The sequence below is a fragment of the Myotis daubentonii genome, chromosome 3 (assembly GCF_963259705.1).
Source record: "Myotis daubentonii chromosome 3, mMyoDau2.1, whole genome shotgun sequence".
Lineage (NCBI taxonomy): Eukaryota > Metazoa > Chordata > Mammalia > Chiroptera > Vespertilionidae > Myotis > Myotis daubentonii.
The window spans coordinates 99,970,429-99,986,839 of NC_081842.1; the positions used below are offsets into that span (position 1 = coordinate 99,970,429).

Here is a 16,411-nt window from a genome sequence, read left to right on the forward strand (position 1 = left end):
AAGTGTTTAAAATAATTTGTTGAAAATATTAAAAATTTAAAATACTAAATATTCCCCTTTAAAGAGATCAGTATCCAGCTATATTTAAATTGTAGTAGTATAACAGTGAATGGAATATAATTATATCATTAAAAAATAAACAAATCATGCCAATGGAAAATTGCAATTTTAGAGCTGAAAGAGACCACAGAAATAATCTAATACATGACTCATTTTATAAGTATACATAAAAGTAACCATTTTATTTATCACTTAAAATATTTCTGTTATTTATTGAAGAATAACAAAAGACTTTTAGGAATAATGAATAATATAATCAAAAGTTCTATTTTACAAATGTAAAATGAAGAATACTCTATGATCATGCATTGACAAAAGCCCCAAGATAAAATAAGATGTGTGGTTGAACCCTGTGGGCTTACATTGCAAACATTAATTGGTATCAGTTTAGGGCTGAAGGAAGAGCGAGACTGGAAAGAGAAACTGATGACCACACAGAATAAGGCAAGTTAAATATAGAATCAAAATTCTGCAGTGAACATGAGTCTGATTGTTGATGAAATATGGGAGTTCATAGAATATACTACCTGCTGGGTTCAAAATGTGAGGGTATGGATGACTGAACTTTTCACAATTGATTCTCAAGTAAATCTTAAGTTCATGAATGTTACTGTGATTCCATTTTAATTTATTTTACATGTCATTATGTATTTTAACCTAAGGTTCAAATTGCTCTGGAACATCGTTCTTTGCAATATTATCTCTATACAACTATCTTCCATTACGGAAGTGATGATGGGGGAGAGCCTTTGTGGGGAAAGCTCTTCTTTCAGATGTGGCTGAGCACATTAGTCATTAGAAATCTTTTCATTTAAGAAGCATCACTCACAAACTAAATATAATGAGCTGAGTTGGATTTTAATGGGATGTTCATTTGAATATGGTCTCTGAAAGAGTGAAGAATTTGCATTTTATTATAGCTGTTGAACTAAAATGTAGCACTTGTTATTACGTGCAAATGCTAAAAGAAGGGTATGTAGGTAAAGCTTCTTAACAGATCTCCTTGTCATTGTGGGGAGATACAAGTCTGACATTAGCTGTGGTAGATATGTTTTAATGGGTGTTGAAATTTTCTACTTCTCATAAGATACAGATTCAGCTACCAATTAGCTGAACTATAGGAACACAATGTTCATCATTCTATTTCCTCCCTTGTATTAAGTATCAAAAAAGAAATAGTGAGACACAAAGGAATATAACCTACAGAAAGTCTTTTGATATGAGTGAAGTACTGCAAAACCCATTTTTATCTCCCTTTAAATACAGTCATATTACAGAAAGAGAATCATTTTTTTTGAGTTTAGCAAAAGTGCTATCAAAAGCCTAAATCTCATTGCTAAAAGTCACTCCTATGTCATCAACATCATCACATTCATTTTTATTCCTTTAACTTTAAATAATGTCTTTTCTGATCACAGGCATTTCAAGGATTTCCCACTCTTTCCTTTTATCCTTAAGCAAGTGCTTTAAAAAGAGATTCATGTGCTGTCAGCCTCCATCACCTACTGTACTCCTTGTGCAGTTGGCTGCAGACAAGCCCCCAGGAGCCTGCATCTCAGACAGACTACTCAGGAGTCTGTCAGAGGGCTCTGAGTTTGACATCATCAAGCACCCACCTTTAATTGCTTTTTTCAAACATTACTTGGGATCCTGACCATTCAAGCACAACCTCTAATTCAGCAGTACAGTGAAACTGCATTAACCTCCATGGCCCAAGTCTGCCTTTAGCCCACAGAGAGAGAGGTTAAAATGTTTACTCAAGGGGAGTTGGCATTAATTTCTTAATAACTCCCATTTTGTTCATAGAAGGTTAACAATTAATTTACAATCAATAAAAAGACGGGCTAAAATCTACATTAATTTATTTTTCTTTTAACTGAATTAAAAAGCATTTTTTCCTACTTTGAGCAATAATTAATGCTTGTGCCTCAAAGTAAAAATGCATTTAATATATTGAATATTTGTGTGTCTGTGTGTGCACACACAATGTAAAAATAGAGAAAATTTTCCTTTTTGTATATGTATCTGTATGATATACTGATAAATACAAACTAAGTGTATGATTGCAAATAAATTGGCATTGTAAGTGAACATTATGAGCATTGTAAAAGGGAAAATTCAACATTTTTGGGGTTTTTTTTTGCTTTGTTTTTTCTTCATCTTGGTTCCTAATTTCTCCCAAAGACCAGATTCTACTAACTCTTCTTCCATTGAATCATTTTCAGTTGATTTTTTATTTGTGCACTATTAACGTCAACCATCTTAGTGCTGGCTCTCATTCCCAATCTTTTGATTACTATAATATACATTCAAGTGTTGGCATAGTGCTTGCTGCATAAAGGGAGGCTCTCTATATTTGGTTGAATGAATTGAATATATTTTTGAAGGGCAGGTCACCCCCATGATATATCCTCTTGGTAGTTACACCTTGTATAATCCCTCAGCTTGCCTGTGGAAGGCCTGTTGATTTACTTCTTGACAAGAGAATTAAGCAAGGGTGTCAGGATGTCATATTTCTGATCACGCTGCTAGAACAGCAATGCCGCTCTTGCTAGGAGACTCTCTTTTTTGTTGACTTTGAGGAAGTAAGCAATCACATTGGGAATATCCATATAGCAAGGAACTAAAGGCAGTCAGCAGTAAGAAAGATGCTAAAGTCATCAGTCACAAGTAATTGAGTGCTGCTGCTATCATGTTGCTTGGAATCAAATCTATCTCAAGTCAATCTTCAGATGAGATGACCAGCCTGATTGTAGACTTTTGGACCCTAAAGCAGAAAACCTAACTAAGTCATGCCCAGGCTTCTAACCCACAGATATTGTGAGGTAGTAAATGCGTATTGCTTTAAGCCTCTATGTTTTTGCTGATTTGTTACACAGTAGTATATAGCTAATACAATACTCAGAAGTAAACATTTATTTTGATTGAGTTGATCCTGAAGCAGGTGTAACTTACTTAAGTTGGCAGGAACAGTCATCCTCTATTAAAAGACCAACAAGGCTTATTCTTGTCCACAGGCTTACATTTAAACTCTATAGCAACTTAACCTAAAATGTAAGATATTCTATGAACTAGTTAAACCTGCCTCCTATTATTCAGTCTCATCTCTTTATGTTTTCCACACAGCTGTTTGGTCAAACCAATTTATCCACATTTCTTTATAAATGTCCTTTGATTGCTTCTCGGCCTTTTGGCTAAGATCAAGTGTATAAATGTCCTTTGTTCATGAGTTTAAATCAGATGTATTTGTCATTTTAAAATTATTTAAATATTCTATTCCTATCATTAACTTTATGTAATTAAGATTTTTAATTTCATGGATTATGTACATACTGAGGGGTCCCTCAGTCTGGCCTGTTTCCTCTCACAGCATGGGACCCCTTGGGAAAATGGGGATGGGGCCTAAGCCGGCAGTTAGATATCCCTCTTGCAGTCCAGGACCCCTCGCTCCTTACCACCTGCCTGATTGCTCCTTACTGCTGGGCTCACTGCTCCTTAGCGCTGCTGCAGAGGCAGGAGAGGCTCCCGCAACCGCTGCTGCACTCACCAGCCCTGAGCCCAGCTTCTGGCTGAGCAGTGCTACCCCTGTGGGAGCTCACTGACCACCAGGTGGCAGCTCCTCTGTTGAGCGTCTCTCCCTGGTGATCAGTGTGCATCATAGCGACTGGTTGTTCTGCCATAACGGTCACTTAGGCTTTTATTATATAGACGCCTGGTGCATGAAATTCGTGCACAGGAAGGGGGTCCCTCAGCCCAGCCTGCACCCTCTCCAATGTGGAACTTCTCGGGGGATATCCCACTGCCTCTAGCAATCCTGGACCTCCGGCTCCTGACCGGTTGCCTGCCTGCCTTGCTGATTGACCCTAACCCCTCTGCCTGCCTGTCTGATCGCCCTAACCACCTCTGCCTGTCTGATCGCCCTACCCACCTCTGCCTGCCTGATCTCCTCTGGCTGCTACCCTGCTGGCCTGATCACCCCTAACCACCTCTGCACTCAGGACTTGGTCTTCCCTCCCTCTGGCTGGCTGCAGGCACCCAGGACCTGGGCCGGCTTTGCCCGAGCCGGCCGTAGCTGCGGGGGACTTTGGGCAGGCGGCTTTGCCCGGGCTGCAGCTGCAGGCACCCGGGACCACGGGGCAGGCAGCTCGTCCCTCTCTTGGCCCACAGCCACAGGCACTGGTGCCCGGGACCAGGGGCAGGCAGCTCGTCCCTCTCTTGGCCCACAGCCACAGGCACTGGTGCCCGGGACCAGGGGCAGGCAGCTCGTCCCTCTCTTGGCCCACAGCCACAGGCACTGGTGCCCGGGACCACGGGGCAGGCAGCTCGTCCCTCTCTTGGCCCACAGCCACAGGCACTGGTGCCCGGGACCAGGGGCAGGCAGCTCGTCCCTCTCTTGGCCCACAGCCACAGGCACTGGTGCCCGGGACCAGGGGCAGGCAGCTTGTTCCTCCCCCGAGCCACAGCCTGGCTGCTTCCCATTCCTCTCTCACAAGCTCATTTGTTCTTGGTTTTTCACCATTCCTCTCTCCCTAGTGTTGAGTGTCTGAGCCATTAAGGCGTGATTGCGTGAGGGTGTGATGACTATTTGCATATTAGCTCTTTATTATATAGGATGGGTTTGGATGAAGGAGTAAAAACTTTCTAAGTCTGTTTAAAAATTATGAGTAACATAAGGACAATGATATTCCCTCTAATTGGAATTCATCATTTGTACAATAAGAACTAACATGGACCATAATAAAATGTAGAGTAATGTGCAGGTATATGAGGTTTTAAGTTCACACACAGTTTTCTCTAGGTCAATACATAAGTTGAGATAAAGATACATACAAGTTGACCATTACTTACCCGTAAATTTTTAATCTGCAATGTTCCTTTGTCTTGTATAGTTGCTCTTGGATCTCTACCCAGAAACGTGAATCCCTCCTTTAACCAGCTAATTACAGGAAGAGGATCACCAGTTGCTTTGCATTTCAGTAATGCTGTGCCATCTACTGCTAGTGTTTGGTTGGCTGGGCCTTGTAGAATTATGGGTGGAGGTCTATCTGTTAAAACTAAAGGACAAAGATATTTTCAGAACATTTTAACTGCTTTAAAGTTCAGTAGTCTTGATATAGAAAGTAACGTTAAAGCCCCCAAATCAATATTATTTATAACTTATTCTGTATCCATCACATATTTATCATCTGTACACACTATACTGAGGCCATATTATTATTTATAACTTTGAATTACCTATGATTAAGATGCTAATGGCATAAAATTCTAACATTTTAGAAAGGCTTACTGTTATTGAAAGGCTTAATCATATTAAAATGAAAATATGGACGGCTTATTACAGCCATCATAAAATGTCTGCTTTATCTCTCATATGCATATTTAAGAAAGACAGTGGAGGATACATGAGTAGAATCAATTTTCACTTTTATTTTATTATAAATATATGCATAATACATAATTTCACTCTTGCTATCACTAGTTACATGCTTTATGTATATAGGCTATAATATTTCTGTTGATGTCAAAATATTTGATTATAAATAAATTATATCCAAAATTGTTATTGAGTCTTTAAATTATAGTAACATAATTTGGATGATATAACTTAATTGGTCCTTACAATTAAGCAAAGATAAGCAATCTAATTAGACTTTATTTATGGTATGACGAACATTGGGTTTTCAATAGTCTTTACATATCTATCAATTCCTGTATTTGTTGGATAAATTTTCCATAATTTCAACTTTTATTTTGGTGTGTTTTTAATTAAATTTTATCTTCAGTGTCTTTAGAAGTATTTTGTAATAATTTAGGGAATATATCAGAATATATAGTATTATTTAAATGGGTAATGAAAATATGGAGTCAAATGTAGGCAAGCTTACATGTCCAGGTCAAAGGAAACATTCTTAGATTTAAGAGAAAGTTCTATAAACTTAAACAAAGATTTTGGTTAATTATCTAAGATATGTTTTTTATTTCATGCACATATATTATTTTCTTAATAATAGTTTCTTTTTTCTAGATTACTTCATTGTAAGGATACAATATATAATACAGCATAGAAAACATATGTTAATCAACTATTTATTTTATCGGTAAGGCTGTCGGTCAACAGTAGGTTATTAGTTAAAATTTTGGGGAGTCAAAAGTTATACATGGATCTTCAACTGCAAAGAAGGTCAGTACCCCTAACCTACACATTGTTCAAGGGTCAACTGTGTGTGTGTGTGTGTGTGTGTGTATTTTTAAATGTTTTAAAAATATATATAATAAATTAAATGTTTTAAAATTGAAAAAATAAATATCAATTTTTAAATTGTACCTGAATTTAGAACAAACAAGCAAGCAAACACACAAAAAAGATCATAGATACAGAGGATGATAGTTGCCAGAGGCAGAGAAGCGCTTGGGTATGGGACAGATGGGTGAGGGGGACATATTTTGTAAATTTATAAAAAAGACATACCACTGTTGATGTTCACTGTGATCACCAGGCTGAGGGGTGTTTGTTAGGTTTCTCCACCATAAAGTTAAATTTACCCCTTTTCATAGCTGTACCCTCAGGGAGGAATGCCTCTGAGTAGTCCACACGTAAAGAGTGGGGAGTTATGCTCCACTTCCTTGAGGGCAGACTATTTACAAAAATATTTGGAAATATTGTGCACAGATTTTTCTCTTCTCCACTTATTAATTTATTTAACCATATTTTTATCAATATGTACTCATGCATATTTATTTTATATTTTGACTTATACTCCAATACCACTTTATATGTTTTGCTGCTCAAATTTCTACATTGGCCTTTGGGTGCTCATTCATTTGGCTCCTGTGCTCCATTGACATCTACCTCCAACCCCCAACAACGTGTGGGTTTTTGTTTCTGTTTTGCTGAGTACTTCCTTTCTTTCTGATACTAGAAGATGCTCCAGGCTGATCTTATATAATTTTAGCCATTTCTTCAAAATACACACATACACTGTTGACCCTTGAACTATGAGAACTATTATTTAGTTTATATATAAAATTATAGTGGATTCTATTTCCACTAAGCAATTGTGAAGAGAGTTTTTCTCAAGATCATGTTATATTCCACTGTTCATAATAAAATAGTCTTATTGCTTATCAATCTTCTAATCATTTTGTCTATCAGTTTCTATAAATGCCAGTATATGATTATTTCTCAATCTATATGCATCACCTTTTTTTCTATTCTTTACAGTCCTGAGAAAAAAAGCAATACAGTAAGCAGCCTTTTTAGAGCCTATCATGAGAAAACCAATCAATTTAAATTAAAGATGCACGTTATTATATTGGTCCCTTGTCTGGAAAGATGTAGTGGATTTTCAACCAACCTAAACCTACTACATCAAAATATACATTAAAATCTGTGTGCAGGCATGTATGTATGTGTGTATGTATGTAGAAAATCTTATAAAAACTCAAGAAAAACAATAAAATACTGCTCATGTATTCTTTACAAAACAAATTAAACCTATTATTTTACTGCTTTCCTTAATCAAATTATTTACTTTAAAAGTAAACAAAATAATCATCAGAGAATGTGAGCTTACAATATCATATCAATTATGCCACCTCTGGCGATAATTGGGCAATTAGATATTCAAATAGGAAGTTCCATAGAATTTATTTACTTCATGGACCAAAAAGGAAAGGCAATTCACAAAACATAATTTTTAAATTCAGCAAGAAAAATAGTTCTGTAGTAGCAGAGTAGATATTACAGTGGGGCCTTGACTTATGAGTTAAATTCGTTCAGAGACCGAGCTCATTAAGGAGCTCCTTAGCTCAAATTACTCTGTCAACTCAATGCAAAAAATCGGCCGAGAGACAGCTGGTATCTCAAAAAATTCGTTAGTCGGGACACTCATAAGTCAAGGCCCCACTGTATTTAGTGAGTTTTAAATGACTGTTCCAAATTAAATATCTACATAGAATTCAGGGAACTTCTTATAACCTAGTTTTATTTTCATTTTCTTGAAATCATTAGATATAGCCAAAATGCATCTAATTTATTTATTTATTTATTTATTTATTTATTTATTTATTTATTTATTACTTCCCAAATATTCCACTAATCCTATTTTAAATGAATTTGATCAATAAAGTAATTAAAACTCTCCTGGCCAGAAGGAATTTTCAGTTCAATTGTGTTATGGGTGAAAAATGATCACAGGTTTCCATCACATTAAGGACAATGCTTAAATGAACACTTAGGGTTTGCAGTGATCTGTGAACAACTCCATGGTTTTCTCTGACTATGTATTATAAATCTTCAATAAATCAGTCATATAAGATTGTGATGTAACATTTTTGTCAATATAAGATATAAGTACATGTCTTCCCATCAGTCCTTTTAGATTCTATTGACTCTATTCATAGAATTCTCATTACAATATTTTAATTTTCTCAAAGACAAGATGTAGAAGAAGAAATGAAGAACAGTAGGAATGAATTAATGAGGTATTTTAATGGGATATTTTAAAACTCAAGTATATTGAAGCATCTTATCTCAATCTATAATCAGTAAAATTATCATTTAAAAGTTCCTTTCATCACCATTAGCAATCTCATCTCATTTGAACACTTGAGCTAAAAATATTTCTGAGAAAGAAGTTTAAGTGTAAAAACATAACAGAAGAATTGCTAGATGTTTTGCTTGTTTCTCAGAACATGGCATATGCTTTCATTCTTCATTGGAACTTCAATTGGCTCTAAATAGCCCTGAGTCATGCACACAAAAAATGTTGAAAATAAAAATAATGGATCACATATTTTTAAATTGCTAACCAAATTAAAACATTCAAAACACTAAAGCTGAAGTCATCAACCAATGTGGCAAGTTAAAATTTGGAGACAGTTGTTTACAATAATAATACGTGTGTGCAAGCCTTGAAGTTAGGTTTCTTTACTCTAAAAATCAATAACTCTATGACCTTCATTCAATGTTTTTGAAAAAGGATCTTGATTTTGAGATTGCTTACTTAAGTAAAAATCAATGTAGCAATTAATGTTCAAGCCAGTTGTAGGAAAATGTACAGAGCCATTTTGTTCACCAGATTTAAAACTGTTTATCACTGTCTTAATTTTGACCTTAGAAACGCAGTTAGAATAACTACTGCGTTTTGTGTGATCATGTCATCAACTAACATAAGTTCTCAAAACAAAAATTTTCTGTTCCATTATATTAATCATAATTCTGAATATCCACCTGTTTCATGAACCACAGTCATACCATAAACCAACTTTTCTAATTCCTCAATTTTATTTTCTACAAATATGTTTTTCCATAAAAATTTCTTCATTTAATAATATTTTAAAAAATATATTTTATTGATTTTTTTACTGAGAGGAAGGGAGAGGGATAGAGAGTTAGAAACATCGATGAGAGAGAAACATCGATCAGCTGCCTCCTGCACACCTCCTACTGGGGATGTGCCCGCAACCAAGGTACATGCCCTTGGCCAGAATCAAACCTGGGACCCTTGCGTCCACAGGCCGACGCTTTATCCACTGAGCCAAACCAGTCAAGCCATTTAATAATATTTTAGAGTCTGTCTTTTGTAAAATAATATAACCTAAGATCTTCAAAGGATTGCAATAGAGATCTTAAGTGTTGTTTCAAATGTTTTGTAAAGTGTAGACTAAAACTTGGCTTTGGCCAGAATATCGTATTTTCCAAGTATATGTACCTGGACATTTTTGTTCATAGGAGAAAACGTAAAATGTTAACAAAGATTAACAGTTATATTTAGTTTAAGGAAATATGGACACATGAAGAGTAAAAGCTCATGTCCAGCAGCTACAGGAAGAGCTCAGCACCGGTCCTTCCTGAACCTGGCTTCTTTCCCTTTGGCAGCAGTGAATCTCTGCAGCAGCAGCAAGTGCAACCATTCACGACCCAGGACCCCACAGCCAACGTTTGTCTGTTCTATTTACATTATTTTCATTCCTGCCAGTGTGCTGAATCAGGCAATAGCACAAACATTAAAAAGCATTGCCTTCCTATTAATTTTAAATGACCTTTTAATCTACATGTCAATGTGAATTGTATGAAAGCACATTCCACCAGAAGAGAATCAGAGAGGTCACACAGAGAAGCTCTGTGTCTCAGAATCATAGTGTCAAGAAAAACAAACAAAAAAAAACTACCCACAAATTCACAAATATAGGAGAGCAGAAAAAATTTAAGACATCAAAAAATAGAGCTTAAATTCATGCGCATAGGTTAAAAAAAGTATCGAAAACTCCCTCGTTGTCATTCGTGACAAGCTGTTGGGGAAAAATCAGTTAAAGCTCTTGTCTCTTTTCCAACTTTTGCTATGAGTATAGGTGCTTCGTTTAAGATTCCTAGTACATCTGTTCAAATAAAGAAATAATAATTTTAGCATCTAACAGCAGTTTTGAGGTGTTTAATTAATTTAACACAGTGAATGTATAATTAAAAAGTCATAGCATGTAACTAGCTAACGAAAAACCCATCTCCATTTCCACTGAATATTAAAGATGCTATATTTCTCCTCTAGTAAAATAATATTATTATCTATTAGAAGCAAGCATGTCTTCACAAGACTAATTAAAATATACAGAGAACATGTCTATACAATTTGACTATGGTATCATTTCTTTAAAATAATGCATCACTATGTTTTTAACAATAAATAGATTATCTTGGAAGTTCTCTGGGAAAATAAATGGTATTAAATCAAGGAGAATTATAAACTATTCAAAATGTTATTTTATCTAGATCCAAACTAAAATGATAAGAATTTATTAAAATAATTTAACTAACAAATTAGAACATTTCACATGTTAATGTGAATCTTGCACTAAAAAGTATGCCCTGGTCAGGTTACAATATCATCCCAATATGCCACGGTTGCAGGTTCATTCCCCAGTCAGGGCACATATAAAAATAAACCAGTAAATGCATAAATAAGTGGATCAACAAATTGATCGCTCTCTCTCCCTGTCCCTACTCTCTCTTTCTAAAAATCAAAGAATAACCATTTTTTAAAAACCATCATTTCCATAAGACAAATCTAATAATACTGCACCATCAGTAACTTCCAGTTGAGCTTTTGCTAAAATGCTTCCTGCCACAGTTAGGGCCTGGCAAATATAGTAACCCGCATCTGAACGCTGAATGTTGGTAATCGTGAGGTCTCCAGTTGGTGACACGGAACATCTACTATTGGGCTGCTGTGGTTGGTTTGGGAAAAGCAGGTTCTGTGGAAGCAAACACAATCTCATCAATACTCGTTTCCCACTTGGAAGGAAAATTACACTAACATTAGCTATTGCAGTTATGGGAATATGGTTGGAAAAGAAAATACGTAGGTTTAATAAAAAAACACACACAAAGTATTGAAATAATTTAATGGCACATTGTGAGTTTCACTGAGAAACTTTTTGCAAATGATGGAAAAATAATATGCTCTAAAAAGCCAGCATGCTCTAGTTGAAGGCACAATCATCTTTAAAAAATAAGTATCTTAGCAATTTTATCTTTTCCTAACTTTCTGATAATTACTTCATATATTTGAAACATGGTTTGCTGATCTGTAAAATGGGCATAATAATGCATATCTGACTCAACTCATAAGAAAGTGAGGATATGTAATGAAACATCAACTATGCATACATTTTATATGCTGCACATTACTAAAGAATGCAACATATATTTTCTGCTGATCATTTTTAATATTTGATATTATCAAAATTTCTACTAACGATGTTACAAAAAATGTGTTACTGAGACTGACACAGAGCCCAATCTGCTTGTGCTGTAAGTTTTCTATGTATCATAAGAGCCTCAAAATGAGCTATGAACAAATGCTGCAGGCAAATCAAAGAAAATAAAGAGAAGATAAAGACTGTTTCTGAAGTATGTGTGCAATCTTAAAAAAATTTCATAATAATACTTTTTTTAAAGTTAGTTTACTATTTATCTCATATTAGATATAAGCAGACTAATCACAATCTTTAAAATGTTTTCATATGAGAGCAGGGATATTAACTGCCATGACCTATGTTGCTTTACTGTTACTCAATTAAGAAAAACATTTGGGTGTAATAAATTATATTGAGATATATTTCCAAGATGGATTATAAATAAGAACATATCAATTTTATGTTGTATTTATTTATAAAAGAGACATTATAACCCTATGCAATCTGTTTCTCAATATAGTAATTAATTTTCCAGGTTTGTAATTAAACAGTTTCAATACTTTAAAATAAGAAGATAACAACATTCAATTAAAGGCATAAGACACATTTCACCTTAAAATGTTTTTTACCCTTGAAGTAATACCAATGGAAGAGGATAAAATAGGGTATTAGCACTTTTCAATTACGCTAAATGACTTTAATCCTGAGAATGATGTCCTACTTTAATTAGAAGCTCTTCTCTTTATTGCAACATGATGGATGTCCACTTTATTAGATTCAAGTGTGACACCATAAGCCCACTTTACATAAACATTACCATGATGTTAAACCCTTTCTAAAAGAAGTGATGTTTGCTAGCATGTCAGGAGCATAATTTCAAGATGCCATTGCCCTGTTATAAAATTTGTATTACTATACAAGGATAGACATTTTTATCATATGAAACATCATTTGCGAACAAGCTAATTCTCCCATGGAATCCAGATATATTGCTGAAATAAACCATCTGAAAGAGAAGGGTCTAAATTTTAAAGCCACTTGAAAATGATACAATAACTCAAAGTGTGCACTTTCCTACAATTAGCCATTAGAATACTGATTTACATAGCACTAATACATTAGATGGGTTTAATTCTCTCTGGGATCTCTTCCTCTACAATGTAATATTAGTCCACCTTCTAAATGATTCGTTGACATGGAAAATGACATATGATTGAGGTTAACCCATCATCTTTTATTCCCTGCTTGTATGACTTAGGCAAAAGATAATGGATTACAAGCAAAACCCAGAATTTTACAGAGCTCTTCTTGCTTTGAAGTGCCCGGGTATCCTATTAGTGTTAATTGGCATTATCAGCACATATTGAGGAATACGGACCATTAAGTCCAGGCTCTTAACTCCCTCTTCTGAAGGATTGTCATAGATCACTGCAAAAATTGGATACTGGAGATAGTAAAACCAATTTATTTTTCCTGATACCCCAATTCATGATTTAAAATTTTACAATCTGCTCCAGCACTTCTTCTCTCTCTCTCTCTCTCTCTCTCTCTCTCTCTCTCTCTCTCAGAAGACAGGTAGAGAAGGAAAAAAAAAAAACAGACCTAAGACTGTAAGCAAATCAGATCATCTAACTAGAAAATTTAACGTCTATGGAATTACATAATGATTTGTCAAATAACAGAAGAAGAAACGCTCTGAAGTTATTTAATCATTACTTTTTCAGCACCATTAAAACACCATGTAGCATATTAAAATATCATGTTTATTTGGCCATGGGAACAAAGCACATTTTATGCAATATTTTTATAACCTGGAGCTATTTCAGGGCACGGGATTCACACATGAAATAGCTGTATCTGTATAATAACAAAACATGCTACAATAGTGTTTGACTCAATACATGGATTTACAGTGTAGATTTGCCACAATCAAATTGTTTTACATCATGTTACCTGCATCGTTTATAAATAAATAATATTTATTTCTCTCCTGGCCTCAGCCTTCCCGGCCTGTGTGGGTCTGGGAGCAGAGGGGACCGGAGCAGTGCTGAGCCTCTCCTTGGTCTTGGACAACAGTGTCCTGGTGGAGGAAGACCTCAGGCCCTGCAGCCTTCACCTGAGCAGAAGCATGAACTTGCCCCGTAGCCAGGACTCAGTGGGGAGCGGGTGCATTCTGCATTTTCCCATTTCTAACCAGATGTTAGAAGTAATATCTTGTTGACCTTCATAATATGTAAGGCCCTTTTCTATATAAACTAACTAAATTATGACATCTCCATAACTTATGTGAAGTAATATGTATTATCCTCATATTTTAGGTTAAGAAAATTTCAATAAAGATGAATAGTGCTGCAAAGATTGTACATTCATAAAAGGGAAAATGGCTTTAGAATTCTTTCCTTTTCCCGTGTGTGTGTGTGTGTGTGTGTGTGTGTGTGTGTGTGTGTGTGTGTTATAGCTAAGGTCATGTTGTTTAACACTGAGTTTAGAGTGTGTGATGCTTTTATCCAAAATCAATTTTTAAGTGAAGAATTGAGGAACTCTATGTGTAGATATCAATTTTATAGTTACAAAGTGATTTTTAAAAAGATAGGAAACAAGGCCTGGAACAGTTCCAATGTTAGATAGGCAGTGGTCAGCACTTTATATTATCTTCCCCTCACTACTTTTACACCCCACAGATCATAGGGGAGTGACTGCATCAGGTGCATTCAGGAAGGCAGGAGAGACAATTTGTCCATCCAGGTCAAGTTTTATAAAACTGCTGTTTTGGGGTGTACCGGGAACATACAGGAGCCCACAGAATTAAAAAGACCACTGAGGGAATTCCTGATGCCTCGCTACCCACATGGTCATGCCTGAGTTCTGAGCAACAGGTTCTCTTAATAAAGGCTATGGCAATTCCCCATACGTATCTAAAATCAAAGTTTTTAGATTTCCTGATAATCGTGGCTTCCATTGTTCCTCAGAAAATTCTCCCAGGACTTGGCCAAATAGCAGAAGGTGCTGAGGAGGAGCGAGCACTATAGGCTTCTTCCTGAGAACTGCATGTCTCCGTGGCGATGGTCTTGGAACATCTAGAAAAAAATATCTCTAGGTCCTTCAGGAATGTACAGATAAGTTCCTAGACAAAGACCCCAATTTCTGATCTGGTTGAAGCCGGAAATTCCAAACATAACCTCAGCACCTCGAGGCTGAGTGTTCATCACAGTTTGGAGAAAGTCTTAAATGAGAAAAATTGAGCATCCAATTGAATTTTAGCAGAGAATCTGAGAAACCTGCTGCTCAGAGAGGATAAACCAGTGCACAGCAAAGACCAAAGTGTTAGTTGCTTCCAGTTTGTAATGTATTATTGTCTGTCCAACCCTACTGTGAAAGAATCTGGAAAGATTGACAGAACAAAATATTTTTCCCACACTTAAATGGAAGCATTTTTAACTTAATAATAAAAGAAAAAGTTATTTACACTATTTACTTAGGAAAGGTAACTGAAATTTGTTTCCTGGCAATTTAATAACGGAAATGTATATTGATAAGATGTTCTAAGTGCTGTATGTTGTCTCACCAATCCAGGGTAGTTCAGTGCAAGAAAAAGAAATGACTTTTCTGTTCAGAAAGTTTAAATAGTGACAGGTTTTAGTTAGAATTAAAGATCGTTTGTTACATGGAATTGTATTTATTCTATATAAGATACAGAATTTTAGAAAATCAACACTGGAACATCTAATTCCCACTTATTTTAAAATGAATCGGTTCCATTTTTAGAAACAAAGTAAATTCAACATTGATAACAAGAAAGACAAAGCAAATTTGAGGCTCACCAAAGACAGGGGGTTCACAGGGGGGTAGTTGATGCTCACACTCACCTGGCTGCCTTCTTTCTGCCAAAACACAGCTGGCTGTGGATTTCCTTTAGTCTCACAGGGAAATGTCACTGTTCGACCTTGTGCAACAATCTGATCTCTTGGCCTAACCACAAACTGTGGAGGAGCTATAATTTAAATGGAAAGAAAGTGTGTAAATATAAACTGTTGAGAAAGAAAAATGTAACCAAAGGGACAATCTGGTACTAGGTGGATGGCTCAGTGCCAGACAGAGGCTACAGTTTTTGACTTATTTTTAAGCATTTCTCATAAACAATGGGGAGAGGAAGAGAGCACTCTATCACATGTGAGGAAAGAAGTAAACGTACTAGTAAGCACATTTGAAATATTGTGCATTATAAATTCATAGGCCATAAGGTTGTATGGAAAAATAGATTTTTATGATAGTCTTACTTTTTTCAAAATTTGTTTTAAGGAAAAATATGATTTCCCAATTTGGTTTTGTGTTTTGAATAGAGATAGAAACGAATCGCTCCATTACTCAGATATCTCCTTTCTGTGAAGCCAGTCTATTGACAAACATTCCTTTTTTCTAATATTTTCAAGACATGGTACTAGGCACAGGGATGCCAGAGGGATTAACTATGAGATTTATCCTCCAAGTGTTTATATTACAGAACTGAAGTGTCGAAGACATTGAAAATTTGATGAGATGAAGGTTACATACAAAGATAAAAATGTTACAAATAAATGTATACAAGTGGTTGATTCTACTTAACTCATTTCTAGTAAGCATCAGTCAGATATTTACTATGTTCCCCTTCTCGGCACTA

The 16,411-nt window shown here is 35.6% G+C and overlaps 1 protein-coding gene across 7 annotated transcripts in view; it reads right to left on the bottom strand.

Annotated features, from left to right (window-relative positions):
• ROBO2 (roundabout guidance receptor 2) overlaps positions 1 to 16,411 on the bottom strand; it is a 690,593-nt gene that overhangs the window by 119,500 nt on the left and 554,682 nt on the right. For all 7 annotated transcript variants that reach the window (XM_059688089.1, XM_059688088.1, XM_059688085.1 and 4 more), the window contains exons 8-10: positions 15,621 to 15,745; positions 11,139 to 11,310; positions 4,909 to 5,114 (exon numbers count right to left, since the gene is read on the bottom strand). In XM_059688089.1, coding sequence (XP_059544072.1) covers positions 4,909 to 5,114; positions 11,139 to 11,310; positions 15,621 to 15,745 — 503 coding nt within the window. The remainder of the gene's footprint in view (positions 1 to 4,908; positions 5,115 to 11,138; positions 11,311 to 15,620; positions 15,746 to 16,411) is intronic.